The 16422-nt window shown below is 46.6% G+C and overlaps 1 protein-coding gene across 1 annotated transcript; it reads left to right on the plus strand.

Moving 5' to 3' along the window:
* Positions 1-3074: 3074 nt before the first annotated feature.
* Positions 3075-7653, plus strand: LOC124667523 (purine permease 3-like). The gene is made up of 2 exons (XM_047204795.1): positions 3075-3827; positions 7321-7653. Exons 1-2 carry the CDS (start codon positions 3075-3077, stop codon positions 7651-7653), a joined length of 1086 nt encoding a protein of 361 aa, XP_047060751.1.
* Positions 7654-16422: the final 8769 nt, after the last annotated feature.

Below are 16422 nucleotides of genomic sequence, written 5' to 3' on the forward strand. Positions count from 1 at the left end.
CTTCTCTTGCTTAATTAGCTCTTTCCCTTCTCCGGCCGGTCTCTTGATTCCTCACTGCGTGAGACGATCTGCTTGGTTTGTTTGGATGTGCCGGGCTGCTCGGTCGACCGAGTGAACTTTTATAAAGGGGCGGACCTCTCCGCGTGGACGAACCAGCGAGCGACTCGTGGTGGGTACGTGGGTTGCATGCATGTTACTGGATGGAACGGCTCTTCGTGCTGGAGGTCCAGAAGACGGCTAGCTAGGTGGGCGGTCGGACAGGTGCGTCCAGAGAAGGAACAAAGCAAGAACACGTACGTGAAGGAATAAATGAACGAGCATGGTCGCTTGGAGGAGGTAATCAAGTCGTATCTTGGTCACACAGACATCAAACTTGGTTTTGATCCCTTTAGGTGCCGGTACGAACACTCTCCTACAGGACACAAAAAAAGAAAGGAACACATGTAAAGGTTAAGAAACATGAAGAGAAATGCGACCCCACAAACAACGAAATATAGAATTTTTTATGATAAATTGCTAAATATTTATATTTAATTATGCACAAAAGTCACAGGTAACAAACAATTTGGACGATCATAGTTATCCGATAGATTACTAACAATTCTCCAATTTAGGGAAAACTCAAACAACGGAATTTCTGAAAAAAATACTTGAACACGGTTTCAATATTTTATTCACACATCTCGTGTTTATACCCTTTTCTTGTAAATCCTCACTAGATGTTTTTTTTGACACCAATACACTAGATGTTCTCTTACTTCTGTTAATAATGTTTAGTCTCATATTTTTTGTATATATCTTTCCTCTATATTTTTCTAATTGTGTAGCTGCGCCTCGCCCATGCCGTGCCAACCCATCTCGTAGACGCTAGAAGCCTGCCTTGGAAGCCAAGTCGAGCATCTCCCATTGACCGGGGCCATGCAAGCCGGCCGCCTATATGCGCTGCATGTAGCTGAACTGCACCATCGGACATCGTCGTTTTCTCTGCGTGCGCTAATCCCCCCTCTGGCCAGCCATGGTGAACCATGATCCTTCCACGTGATGGCGCGGCTAGTGCTATGTGGGCTGTAGGGAAGGATCTCCTTGAGACTTACGACGTGAGTGTCTCTATGTATGAAAGAGAGGGCTGGCGCGGCGGCAACTCGACCAGTTTGGCCATGACAATTTAGAGCGTTCATTGTGCAAACCAGACATTGCATTTCTGAATCTGTTAGGGCTGAGACATTGAATGATTTCTCAAAGGATGTAGACCATTCATAGGTTAGTACATAATTTATGCGTTAACAAGTCCCCTGAATTGATGTGTTAACATGTACCCTGACTTAGTTCTGATTGTATGTTTCATTAAGCTGACCACATACCAATGGTTTCTAGCTACAACTGGAGGGATGGGAACAACAATATATTTCCCATTGCATTTGGTATTGTTGACAATGCAAGCAGGAGTTGGTTTCTGACACAATTGAAGTATGGTATAAGTGAAAAGTCTGGCCAATTTGGTAATTCTACCATCATTTTAGACAGGCGGAGCGTAAATACATAGAAATGCTTGTAATATTATTCCTATAATTTTGGTACCTTGCAAAAATACATAAAAATGCTTGTAGTATTTTTCCTATAATTTTAGTACGTTGTATAAATATGTAAAAATGCTTACTTACATAGTCACTCTATCAAATATGAAGCATATTTAGGCTGACTTCTTTTCGGCTTAAGCTTATGGAGAAGCCGGCTTCTAGGAATCGGTGGGGAGAAACGGTAGTGGGGAGAAGCTCCTAGAAGCCCCACTGGACACTTCTTGTGGGCTTCTACAATTTTGGAAGTAATATAGGATGTGCAACAGAGAACATCAGATCTTGGAAGTAATATAGGATGTGCAACAGAGGACAAAATGGAAAGAAATCAGTGAGTACCGTCGGCTGGGACGTCGACATCAAGCGTCGGAGGCGAAGCTAGGCGCGGCGGAGGCGGAGGTACGAGCGGCGGAGGCGGACGGAAGAAGCGGACCTCCAGGGGGGACTTCAGACGCCGAGCGGGATGGAGATGAGGCGGAGAAGCGGGGGGAGGCCCCGGCGGCGGGGGAGCAGCGCCAGCAGCGGGGGTGGGAGGTCAAGAAACCCTATCGCCCCTGTCGCCTGGGAACGATGCGGGGTGGTGCCACCGGGCGTACCGATTCGTTTTGCCTTTTTTTCATTTTCTTTTCTTTCCATCCCTGGTGGTACTCTGGGCGGTGGCACGAGCTGTAATTTGAAGAGAAAAAGATGGGCAATTTCATATACCGCTTCGGGTTGTAAACGTAGAAGCTCGGGAAACTCTGGAGAAACACCTCCGACCTAGATTCTCAAAATACACATGAAGGCAGCTTAACGGTGGAAATAAGCTCGGTTTAAGCCGGAGACTTCTTTCGGGCTTTGGCTGTTCCCGACCTCGAAGCCGGACTAGAAGCCGAAAAGAAGTGTGCCTTAGTAGCTAGTCAGTTTCTGAGTTCGTTATTTAAACAATAGCTTACTTACATAGCCACTCTATCGAATATAAAGTCCAATCTTATTGGGATATTGGGCATTGAACATGTGTCGGTGTTATCCCACCCCTTATGTTTACTTTATTGTATCCATATGAACGAAATACTTTGTTCACTTGGTTATGTTATATTTATCAATTCTATAATGTTGCGTATTTATTTTATAAGTGTTTTGCTAAACTTATTCTATCAATTATTTTTGGTTGTATGGCTAGAACCCTTAAGCTAGCACTGCCCTAACCATCAACGCCTCAAATGTCCCATTATAATCCGATGGTTGCAACAATTCTACACTTTTCAAACTACAGTCAAAATTAACTCACTGGTGGCTGTTAAAAAACTACTCGAGGCAAATAGGCTACCAGCCTACCACTGCGTACGTGCAACCAGTTTAGATAATTACTCCGTATATTTAAGAATCCATCACTCTTAGGCAGCCGGCCGGCCGGCCGGCGTCACCGTTGTCTACAAAGCGCCGTGCGCGCTAGCTTCCAGAAATGCAGTCCTACACCACACTAGGCAGCCAGGCAAGAGCCAACCTCGTAACGTAGGCATGGACGTAGAAGCGCCCAAGGACACGAACCCCTCGCCGGCGCCGCGCGGCAAGGGGATGCACTGGCTCCTGGTGGCGATCAACTGCGGGATGCTCTCGCTGGGCACCACGGGCGGGCCGCTCCTGAGCCGCCTCTACTACAGCAAGGGCGGGCACCGGCAGTGGCTGTCCGCGTGGCTGGAGACCGGCGGCTGGCCGCTGCTGCTGATCCCCGTGGCGGCGTCCTACCTCAGCCGGCGCGCGCGCGACCCTCGCGCGCCGCTGGTACTCACGCGGCCGCGCATCCTTCTCGCGGCGGCGGCGCTCGGGGTGGCCACGGGCGCGGACGACTTCCTGTACGCGTACGGCCTGTCCTTCCTGCCAGTGTCCACCTCCGCCATCCTCATCTCCACGCAGCTGGCCTTCACCGTCTTCTTCGCGTTCCTCGTCGTGCGGCAGCGGCTGACGGCCCCGTCGCTGAACGCGGTGGCGCTGCTGACGATGGGCGCCGTGGTGCTGGGCCTGCACGCCTCGTCGGACCGCCCCGCGGGGGTGAGCCGGGGCCAGTACTGGCTGGGCTTCGTCCTCAGCCTCGGCGCCGCGGCGCTGTACGGGCTCGTGCTGCCGCTGGTGGAGCTGACGTACAAGCGCGCCGCCGCGGGTGGTGGTGGCCGCGTGCTGACGTACGCGCTGGTGATGGAGATGCAGCTGGTCATGGGCTTCTTCGCCACCGCCTTCTGCACCGTCGGCATGATCGTCAACAACGATTTCCAGGTCACGCGCGCGTCCCTCTTTCTCTCCAGGCCGGCTGGCGTCGTTTCCCGTCCACTCTTTTCTCCTGGATGACATCGTCGCAGCTTCAACACAAAAAAGGACATTTGGCGATTTGCCTTTGGATCAAGTGGAGATGCGCGATTTTCAGGGAAGAAAACGTACCAAGGAATCAGGCCGTCTAGGCCCCACCCAGAAAGAAACGTTGTTTGGTTTCTGAATGTAGGAGTATTGTCACGCTAGGGATTGCGTACTCCTATCATGACAATACCACAGTGTGGGGACAGTGGCCAGATGGAGTCACGGCGCGAGGGGGAGAACGTCACTGATGGGCTAGCATGTGCTTCCATATCGATCCTTGGCCCTGGCCCGCGCCGCTTCATCCCTATCGGCCCTCGCTATGACTAGGGTTGCTAGTGTCGGCAACCGCAGTGGGGACTCGGAGTGAGAAGTGGTGATAGGGTTGCTCGTGGGCACGAAGAGGTAGGCACGGTTCCATTTATTAGATCATGAGGGATCGTTGTGCCACCGATACGATCTTAGAGAGGTGGACATGTGCACACTAGGGAGGACATGTCGTGTATCTGTATCCTGTCCTCGAGGATGCAAACGAGGCCCACATTTGGACTAGGATTGGGTCCTTGCAGACAGGCAGACGGATATGTGGCCAAATGTGTTGGCGGCGTTGGGCCACGGTTTCTAACCGCGAGAACTTAGTCGAACGTGCACGGACCAAATGTGTTGCTGCGTAAGAGATGCCCTAAGAGCATGTGCAGTCGCGTCCTCCAAATGGCGCCCCGAAGGCCTATTGGGCGCGATGGATAGAAAACCATTCCCAGCCACGTGTTCCAAAGTCCGTTTTGGTCTGGTGCAGCCCAATAGTATGTTCGGTGCGACTAATCCATCTCCGCCCCCCACAGGGCTCCTTGTGGGGGCACCGGACTCAACGAAGTGGCGACTTGGAGAGTGGAGGGCTAGCCTAGTCATGGACACAACCACATGCGTGCAGCTTTTCATAATGGTTGCAATGTTTCCCGAGGAGGAGGTAGGTAGTGCCAACGTACATCTCATCGTCGCCGGCGTTAATACACATTACTCCTTCCCGCCCTTTCCCTCCACAACATCACCACGTACTTGATGTTGGGCTGCAACGGTTGCACGCTGCCGGCTGAACCGCTACCACCGCCTACCAAGCCCTTCCCTTTGGACGATGACTATGATTTTTTTTAGATAAAGGAGCAATCGCCCCAGCCTCTGCATCAATTGATGCACACGGCCTTTTTATTAAAAATCACGAAGTCTGAAGTACAAGTATGAGAATCACATGAAGTACAGTCATAAACCCGATATGGTTGCAACATGAATCAACCAATGGAACAAAAGACACCTAAATAGGCTAGCCATACTCTATCCTATTACTGTGTCGCCACCCAGTAGCCCGGTAGTAGAAATCCTGAGTAACCACCAGCAGCTTGTGGCAGCCAGTATCCATATCCTTGCGCTGATCCTCCGGTAACAGGAAAGCCCATAGCTGTATCCAATGCACAGCTCGATGAATAACCTGCAAAAAGTTAGTACCCTTTTGATTATTAAAAATCATATCATTTCTGGTATTCCATATTGTCCAGCATATAGCAGATATACCAATCCTAATTCCACTTTTATATTTTTTCGTAACTCCATACAACCAGTTCCCAAACATATTGTTAACACTCGTGGGAGGCGGAATATTATAGGCAAAGTAAATCATCCTCCAAATAATAGTAGCAAAAGGGCATGTAAGGAACAAATGATCCACAGTTTCATTTGTATCACAGAAACAACACTTTTGAGATCATGTCCACCTACGTTTGGCCAAATTGTCCTTAGTAAGTAAAACCTTATTGTTAAGAAACCACATAAAAAAATTATCTTTAAAGGAATTTTAAGTTTTCATAAATATTTGCGCAGAAATCTTGTATGACCATTCATATAGTCAAGATACATAGACTTAACTGTGAACAAACCCGAATCTGTAAGCTTCCATACAAACTTATCAGGTTCGTCAGTAAGATTGATATTAATGAGGCGTTGACACAAATGTAACCATTCATTATATTTTTGATCATTTAGGCCTCTCCTGAATGTAATATTCTACGGAGTATGAGACAAAACAGTGGACACTAGAACATCTCTATGGACGATGACTATGATGAGTTTGTTGAGCCCAAAGAGGCGTTCCTAACGGACGCGGAGTGCGAGATGGTGGAAGAGGCGTTGTGCGACAACGATCGGAGTCAGCGACCCAGAGAAGGCGGCTATACTCGCGTCATTCCAGTCGGTAAGGCAGCGTAGGGACGTCTCCCGTAACCGAGAGGAGGTCAACGAGGCCATCATGTAGCGCATCACCGAGAACTTCATCGAGCATCCACCTATAGAGGAGGCTAATCACCTCTTCATGGCCGCCGAGCGGTAGAGGATTCTCGAGCTCAATGCTTAGACCCACGCTGAGGACGCCACCCGCGAACCAGCGCGAGTCGCCCAGAACGAGGTGTACCGCCTGAGGAGGGCGGAGCTGAAGGGCCAACATCCATGGAAGCTCCAGCGGTACCGACGGTGGCGCAACACCGCAAGATGCACGAAGCAATGGCGCGTGCGTCTACCAACAAGGCGGAGAGGTGGGCTCACCATTCCAAGGTGAAGAATGACGGCGAGGCTGGCCCATCATGAGCCCCAATCGACGGCTAGTAGGTTAGGTTTTATTTAAAATACAACCCCTTTTCATTCAGCTTTGTAATGTATAACCAAATTTGAAAGAAAAAAATAAATTCTGTTGAATTTAAGTGTTTAGTTTGAGGAACGCGGACGCGACGTGAGAGGAGATGCTCTAACTCCACCGTTCACATGCATGAAGAACAAATGTGGATCGGTCTTCGGATGAAAAGGCAGATAATGCTTTTAGCGCAAAGAGACATCATATCCTCCTACTTTTTCTCTTATAAACGAATCTTCTTACATCAAACAAACAGAAACAAAAACGAATCGACTTTGTGGCTTGCCATCTTTCTTCGATTCTACCTAGGACTGGCAGCTGGCTCGGAGAGTAAAAGTGCCAACGTCATAAGATATAGGAGTATTTCTCCGTGACTGAGAATTAAGTTCGTCCTCGGACGATGGTATTATTAAATCTCAGTTGCATGTCATGTTGTACTTGATGACTAACACGAATCATGCTGCAAATTTAATTGTCCGTATGATTTTTTTAGTTGCATCTTCACTTGCAATTAAAAAAATTCCAGTTGCAACTCCACTACTAAAAAAACTTAGTTGCAACTTATACGCTCGAATCACTATACAATTTTCAACGGTGTAAAACTTGACTGAGCATGAACTTAGGAAATCCTCAATTCTCCTTAATCATGTCGCAGTTAGACCACGCCCGAAAGAAACATGACGCTCGTGGAAGTGTGGGGTGATGACTGATTGTCTGATTGATTTTTGGTGTCCGCGTGTGCAGGCAATCGCGAGGGAAGCGCGGGCGTTCGAGCTGGGGGAGGCGCGGTACTACACGGTGCTGGTGTGGAGCGCCATACTATGGCAGTTCTTCTTCCTGGGCGCCGTGGGCGTCATCTTCTGCGTCCACACGCTCTTCACCGGGATCCTCATCGCCGCCTTCATCCCGGTGACGGAGGTGCTGGGCGTCGTCTTCCTCCACGAGAAGTTCAGCAGCGAGAAGGGAGTGGCCCTCGTGCTCTCGCTCTGGGGCCTCGCCTCCTACTCCTACGGCGAGTACAGTGAGGCCCAGGCCAACAAGAAGAAAGCGGCCTTGGCGGAATCCCAAGCTTCGTAACCTGCACAGTTTGTAAATACGTTGTTCTTGAGAATTACAATTTGTAATTTTGTATGTATTGTGCTTGTGTGTGTATCAGCCCCCCTGGCGTGTAGAAGGAATAACCTGGTATTTGCAACTACCAGTTGGTTAATCTGTTTTTTTCCCTCTGCATTTCTGTTTCCTATGCGACTTGTTTTGGGTATGGGGTTTTGTTGGTGGTTTTGCTGGCACGTCTTTTTTTGTTTCGTCAAATGGTATAAAACGGTGCACTGGCTAATCAGGATTGCCTCCCTATCCTAGCAACTCCTAGATTAAGTCATCGCTCAATACTCAAATCTCTACAATTTAAGCATCCGAGGCTGCATCAATCGAGGATACACGACATAAGAAATTGATCCTATATATATTTTGCTAGTCTACCGTAAAAGTTCTGATTTGATTCAGTTTAATCCAAGGTTTTTTTTTCTCGGTAGGCAAAAAATATCGGTGGCCACAGGTATTCCTGTATTTCGGAAATTTCGGAAATACCGGCCAAATACCGGCCGAGATTTCTCAAACTAACTCACTATTTTGTTCAAAATTTATATAAAAAATTGAAATTTGACCAAATTATTTAAATACCGGAGAATTTCGTTCGGTATTTCTTTTTCTCGGTGGTAACCGGTAAAACCGGTTTTCGCCGAAATCTCGGAAATTCCGGCCGAGAGAAAAAACCTTGGTTTAATCTTATAAATATGAATGCTCTCACAAAAAGGTAAATCCAAGATGCCAGGTAAGGTACCTGCCTCACCCCCGCCTGCTAGACAACTGCCTCAACAAGATCAACTGAGTCTCCTGCTACAATGATAATGAAATGGAAAATTCCAGAACCGTAGGCGACATACCATGGGATACGCCAAATTCAAGAATTCATGATTTTCATGTGCAAAAAAAAACAAAGAACAAAATAGAAAGGCCTTGTCATCATCGTTGATGAGCTTATCTAGGATCCATAACTGGCCTAATTTAGGTTTACAAAACATCTAAAAAAAATCTATTTTATGCGTGAAAAAAGAAGAAGAGGTATCAGCTCGAGGCATTCCTGCAAACCGTGACGCACGTTACGTTGAGGCAGGCAGTAAAGGAGGAGCGCATGTGTAGGAGTCCTCTCCTCGTGCTTGTACAACGAGTGAAACAACCCTCATTATAAGAAGGTCCATCTCTGTACTAGCAACATATGACTAAACTTTTGTCTCACCTCTTGCCTTGGATAAATGGGCCATTGGGCAAATTTCAGGAAGTATGGAATAAAATAAATGGGTTGCCCCAAATTTTGGAAAAAAAAATCCAAGATAATATCTATAGGGCTTCAAATCACATAGGTCGCCAGTTATTAAAATGCAATTACCATTCAATAAATTAAAACATACTTATCTATTATATATTAAAAGTACATTACGGGTTAACCAGAAAAAAGAAGAATTGATAGAAATTACCACAAAAATCAGAAACATCTGGCCGTCGATTTACTACCCTGAGCAAACCAAAACCAACAGATTATAGAAAAAAACTGTTGGACGGTAGAGTTAAAGAAATTACCCACCAATGCCATTACTTAATTTTTCATGTACCTCTTCATCTTATATTGGATAACCCTTTTCTCCTTTTCTTCACCGCAAAGTTGGTTGTAGCCCTAGCTGTAGCAGCCTAACCTAGATCTTGCACATCACGATGACTTCTTCATACATGCATACATGTATCCATGCCAATGCGGACGAGATTAGGAACAAGAAGAAAGGAAGCCATCACATCTGGTGCACTGCAGCGACTAGGCCTGAAGGGATCTTGGTTAAATAATCTACCGCAGCTGCTATATTCCAATCTCAGAGCAAGTTCTCACATAAGCTGCCGTCGTATTCGCGTAGATGCGCAACAGCATCGTAGGTTCCTCGCCTCACGCGTGAGTCATGCAGAAGATATATGGATGGATCAATCGAGGCTAGCTTGCCTCATGCATGTACGCCCCATGTACATGTGCAAAAGAGGGTTATCACGTATCCGATCACGGCCGTATTTGCCCCAATGTCGTCGACTGGCCGGCATTCACGAAGTACATGCAGATCAGCCGGCTCATGATCAATCTTTCTCGCGTCATGGATCTATAGATCACCAATGGAGAGGCATCCCTTCGTATATATTGGATGCATATTTTCATCGATAACATCGGAAAGCCGGCCGGCCGTCTGATCTTCACTGAGTTCTTTGATAGCACTACCCAGCCTTTGACCTTATTTTCCATCATCAATCCTCCTCACCATTGAACCATCACCGGAAATTCTTCTCGGCCCAAGGTAGGCGATGGCTGCTCTCGCCAGGGCAAGTGACGAGGATTTGAGGTCGAGTGATTCTTGATGTACCATCCTCCCTGCAGTTTCCAAATCATGGTCAATCCTTCATATCCCTATCTTCCCAATCCCCATACTATGGATGTCGAGGTAATCACGTTTCTCCCTCCTCTAGCTTCAACAAAACTAAATTCTTATAATGGACCTATTCTCTACTATTCAGTGTCTGGCTAGCTGATGTCAATGAAAGTAGAGAAGCAGGCAACATATTCATATGTGTAGTCCCCGGACATGATGTTCTGGTGTCTTCAGATTTATCATGTTGTGAAGCTCAACGTCTCAAGTTAGCGTGTACTCGCTATTTATGTTCATCCCCTGCCATGGCAAAGGTATGTTAAAAACGTTTTGTACAGATGTACATTGAGATGCAACGTATTTTCATGGTAAACACTAACTAGCAAAAATGCACGCATGTGCACTGCATGTATTCCGATCTCCAAGTATGCCGTCGCATATACGGACAGCCCTGTCGCCGCTGTATTCCGATCTCTGATTATGTTCTAGCGTATCCTGCCGTAGTAGCCATATTCCGATCACTAAGCATGTTCTCACTTACGAGCTACCGCAACCGCCATATTTGCTTCTTTCTTGTGCATCTCCTAGATGGCATCCTCTGTTCCTGTCAACACAGGCCAATATGGCTCTAGCCACTACAGGACATGGGTGCTACGACGATGGCTTTTGCCGTCGGCACAGACCCAGAAACCATTGGTGCAACATTGTGTCGTCTGCCACCATCGGTGTAGCATCATCGGCTGGCCTGGAGTTGGCACAGCTTCTGTGCCAACGGCGTGGCGCAGCCGTCGGTGTAGAGGGATGTATGTTGACGGTCTCCGTCCACCGTCGGTGTCACACGGCGGTCGGTACGAGTTTCTAACGGATGGTGAGAAGATGGCGCATTAGGTTTATCAATGACATTATCATCGGTACTGGCGGACACGTGGCATCGCCTGGGGGCTCATGCAGCGGAGATACGCCGTCGGCTTTGCTGTCGACACAACTAGAGGAGCCACACCGACGATCAGGCCATCGCTGTGCATCGACGCTGGGAGGCCTCTCGGAAGGAGCTATGCCAACAGCTATTGGTACACCACACGTCGGGCGAGTACGAGCGCTCTACCACGGTTGACCACATGAGAGAGACAGAGAGGGGCACAGACCACCCGATGGGTGGCCCTCGGCCAACACGCTTTGGGTGTGAAGGTAATACGCAAAGTTGCCATTTTGGAACTTAGGCAAACAGGCAAGGATCAGTTGAAGGATGAAGCTGTTGTAGGACGGCATAACTTGTGAGAATAACTCATGCATGTGCAGTTACGGCAACGAGGTCTGAAATTCCGAATAGGATCATGGACTCATGGTTAGCCAGGAAAATACTTACATTATCATGGAAAATAGGATAATTGCTCCACTGCTAAAGAAGCTAAAATTTATTGCCAGAAAATGTAAGTTAAAGTTTAAAACACATGATCATGTATTTTTTCGCATCATTGCCTGAAAATGGACGTCAAAAGTAGAAAAAACACATAGACAAAAAATGCTAATTCGTGCCTAATATGTTGTTATGGACTTCCCAGTTCTTAAATTTTGTTGTAGAATTTTTACTCAGATTAAATATGATTGGTTGATTATATATCTGAAATCTGCTCCATTTAATATTGGCAAACTTGCTCTACCTTACAAGACAAATACTTCATTTCGGAAATATGGCCACACCATGTACAAAAGGAATGCAGACCGAGATAAAAAAATATCATCACTTCTTTTGCATGGCCCATTGCAGGACGAGATAAAAATATGGTGACTCCTGGTACATTGGTGTGTGATATAAACTACAGACGGAGAGGACGATTGGGGATATAGAGATGAAGCGAGGGACGCAAGACGACCAAAAGTGCATAGACAAACCGTGGAAGAAGCCAGCTGCCGCGAGCGAGTCGGCTCAAGGTGATCTTAGTACTTTTCCATAGATATGCAAGGAAAGTTATTTCTTTGCCCGCAAAAAAATAAGTTTGTCCGGTGTTTTGTACAGTGAACAGTTCAATGTTCATTTGATCTTCTCATAAAAATGCATGTCATCCTAAAATGTGTGCAGTTAAAATAGGAAATAAAATTTATACTATTACATTGGTCATTTTTTCCATAGTATTGTAATTCTATAAATGTTAACCAATATAATTATGTGAAATAAATGGTCAAAGTTGCATGTTGAAGAAAATGCCTACTGCTAAAATGATTTGTATCTCTCATGGATGGAGTAATAGACAGATCTTTATGTACCCTTTCAGACAAGTACTAGAGGTTATCTTGCTTTGAATCACAACTGCAAGTATATGGTGATTAGGGTGGTATCACAACTGCAAGTATGTGGTAACATATACTAGAATAATGACTCTCACTTAATGGGTTCTCGGTTATATTTGTACAATGCTATGTTCCGATACATCGCGAGAAGTCATGCTGTAACATTTATCATGTCGCACACTTGAGTTTGTGTATACACATTCCATAGTTAATAATGATATGTCCCCATCTAAGCTTATTGATTGTTGTACTGAGACATGCCATTGTATGTATGACACATTTGGTACGGTAATTGTTTCTCTTTTGCAATGGCTATAAAATATCATCACTTCTTTTCCACGGCCCATAGCAAGCTGAGATAAAATTATGGTGCCTCATGGTACATTGGTGCGTGATATTATTTCGTGTGCATAAACACTAAAGACGGAGGGACGATTGGGGATATAGAGATGGTGCAAGGGACGCAAGACGACAAAAAGAGCATAGACGAACCATGGAAGAAGCCAGCTGTCGAGGTTATTTCTTTGCCCGCAAAAAAAGGAAGTTTCTCCGTTGTTTTTAGCACTGAACAATTCAATATTCATTTCATCTCTATATAAAAATCATGTCATACTAAAATCTGTGCAATTAAAATATGAAATAAAATTGATACAACTACATTGGTCATATTTTTTCATAGTATTATAATTATATAAATATTCATCAGTATATTGGTGTGAAATAAATGGTCAAAGTTGCATGTTGAAGAAAATGATTTGTATCTCTCATGGATGAATTAATACACGGATCTTTATGTACCCTTTGAGAAGAGCGGAGGTTATCTTGCTTTGAATGACAACTGCAAGTATATGGTGATTAGGGTGGCATTTCAAAAAGAAAATGCCAATTTGTGGTAACATATGCTGGAATAATGACTCACACTTGAAGAGTTCTTGGTTATATTTGTACAATGCTATGCTCCGATACAGCACGACAAGTCGGTCATGTTGTAACATTTACTATCTCACACACTTGAGTTTGTGTATACATATTCTATAATTATTAATGATGTGTAGCCATGAATGCTTATTGATTGTTGTACTGAGACATACATTGTATGCTTACGGAAATTTTGCAAATTAACAGTGCATGCGTGTGTATATTTTTATTATTAAGGATACATAGTTTTCTTCTAATCGCAAACCTAAAAAAACCTTTTTAGACCATTGAGATGTTGCCCTCGCATTTGCGAGGGCCACTTTGCTAGTTACCAAAAAGGTGAGAATCCTTGGATGGGAAGACGGAACTGAATTCCCTATCGGTGCTTCACCATTACCAACATGGAGCTCCTGATAAGTTAATTTTCAAACTACAACTTGCAAAAAAGGAGAGGCTCCCATGCTGCTCCCCAGGGCGGCACCGGGGCCAACCCCAGCCGCCACAAAAAGCTTCTCTCCGGTGTAGATCCTCGTCGCCGCAGCCGCTGACCCCGTCCGTGGCGGTAGGACCCAGCGTTGAAGGAGCTGGGGGTAGATCGCGGTGACTACGTGTTGCCTGCCAAAACTCACCGGCGAGCAGTGGTTAAGCAACACGAAGAGCCGGGAGACTCCCACGACCGCTTAGTGGGCCCTGGCGCCTCGCGTCGTCCCGCAAAGTCCCAGCACACGTCCTGGCGGTTGCAAGGGCGTGCCACCTGACCTATACCTGATCAGGAAGGTGTTGGATTGCTTCGTCTAGTCTCCTGCATGGTAGACACGTAAACATTAAATACGAGCCCGATCGGCTCTCAGGTTGCCTCCGTGGATCGGCTCAAAGAGCCGATCGCCCCATGGTTCACGTTGGATTTACGATGACATGGGGCTCCCGCTTGATCAAAACAAAGCTAAACCAATCTACGACAGTTTAGGGTTTTCACCGCATGATCGGAACATCCTACGCGTAGTTGGGCCTAGCAGATACAAAAGATGATGGAAACTATCCCTAAAAGAGGCCTAAAAACCAACGTTAAGTCAATTCCCGGAATATCCCTTATAGGAGCGGTAAAACAACACCTTACGCACTACCGGATCATCCAACCCCAGCATAAGGCCTAATCATGCAGATATTAAACTAATCCTTGAAACAAGGAGCAACTATAACGGATTGGATCTACTAAGTAACGAATAAGCAAGGTGCTGCCCTTACACCTGTTCAGGTGTAAGGACAGCTAGATATCGAGGGACGGCATTGCTAGGCAAATATACATAAGAAAAGCATCAATGCAAGCCCCAAAACATCTACGATAAATAGTGCTACTCGCCATCAACAACGCTTCAGCACGAGTAACACAAGGTAATCGAATAAACGTGTCATCGCCTAGATCGCAAGATGCGATCTAGGCAGCATGATGCTTACCCGGAAGAAACCCTCGAAATAAGGGGTGGCGATGCGCTCGGTTTGTGTTTGTTGTGAACGTGATTGTCCTCTATTTCAGAAACCCTAGATACATATTTATAGTCCAAGGGACTTTCTAATTCGGAAGTACACTCGACCGTGTACGAGCCAAACTCTATCTTTTACTTCTAACCGACACAATCTAATAATATACAGATACACGGGCAATCTAGCCCAAACTCTTCGCGCAAGGCCGCTTCAGAGACGCTCCACGTGTACATCCTTCAAGCCCATCTCAATTACGGCCCACCTCCTGATTTGGCCAAAATCTGGTGATAACACATGCCCCCTGGTTTTGGCAATGATAATTTCAAAACCACTCTGTTTTCCTTCGAAGGGTCATGTCGTGGCAGAGCAGAACCATCGCATCATCCTTCGTCATGATACCCTGCCTTCCCAACTTCTGCACGATTGACAGTTTTGGCACCGCATCCTCGAAAACTGCTCAAGCATTAAATTTCCACTATATCCCCTTTATTTAACCGCATCGAGCAGTTCGCTCCTTCATCCTCTTGCTCCACGCTAGTCACCGAAAAGCCCTCCTCCACCATGGACTCATCCTCCTCCTCCGCTGCATCGGCTCTCTCCTTCCAATCTTCCTCTTCAGACGAGCCGATGCCAGGGCCCGGCCAATGGGATGAGCCGGAGTGGGACTTCGACTATGTGCCAGATGGCCCACCCGAAGCCCTCGTCGGGTCAGATGGCGACCTGCCCCTGACCGATGGGGAGGACGACCTCCGGTTCCTCATCGACGGGGATCTGGTGGCGGAGAGCGAGGATGACCTCCTCTCCTGGGGTAGCTTCACCCCCTCCGACGAAGAGGAAGAAGAGGAGGATGAGGAGAACGACGTCTCCTCCAACGAGGAAGAAGAGGAAGGCGACACCTCCTCCGATGAGCCGCCGGCGAAGCGCTTCCGTGGCTGGGCCTGGTCGGATGACGACGAAGACGACGATGATGAGGAGGACGAAGCCCCCATTGAGGGCTACGGTAGTAGCGATGAGGAGCTTGCCAGCAGCAGCACCGGCGGCGACTACGGCGGTGATGACGAGGACAACGACGGTCCTTAGAGTAGGGACCATTTAGCATAGGACTAGTGGTAGCAATATGTCCTCCTTTTGTTCTTCCTCCCTTGAGCAATCGGCTCTTCCTCTGTAAGAAATCCTATTATTAATGAAGGAAATATTCCCCTATTAACTTTGCTCTCTTGTCAATTTTGCCGATTGTCAAACGAAGTTGCTGCACAAAGAGCCGATGGCAAGGCATCGGCCTACACTATAAATACGATTTGAGGTCAAACAGTTGCCTATTCATACGGTCAAACAGATCCAGTCCATGTCCAAACCATCCTCCAACCTCAAACGCGCAGATTCAAATTCCTCAGCAAATCCACTGGGAGATTCGTCTCAGATTTCATGATCCCTGGCCTGAAACCGATCTGTTAACTTGCTCAATTAAGCTTGTTCTTCTAGAGTCGATGGCAATGCATCGTCTTTTTATTCTTAAGTCGATGACTGTGCATCGGCTGTACTCAGCATCCTGTTGCGTCGTACATATACTTCTGTTTACCGGCCGATTTCATACATCGGCCCCCATATTCCACTGTTCATCCTCCCCATACTTGGGAAGAGAAATTTTTTTTTTACTAGCCGATTTCGTGCATCGGCCTCCATCTTTTACTGTCCATCA

This window comes from Lolium rigidum, chromosome 1 (genome assembly GCF_022539505.1).
Source record: "Lolium rigidum isolate FL_2022 chromosome 1, APGP_CSIRO_Lrig_0.1, whole genome shotgun sequence".
Taxonomy (NCBI): domain Eukaryota; kingdom Viridiplantae; phylum Streptophyta; class Magnoliopsida; order Poales; family Poaceae; genus Lolium; species Lolium rigidum.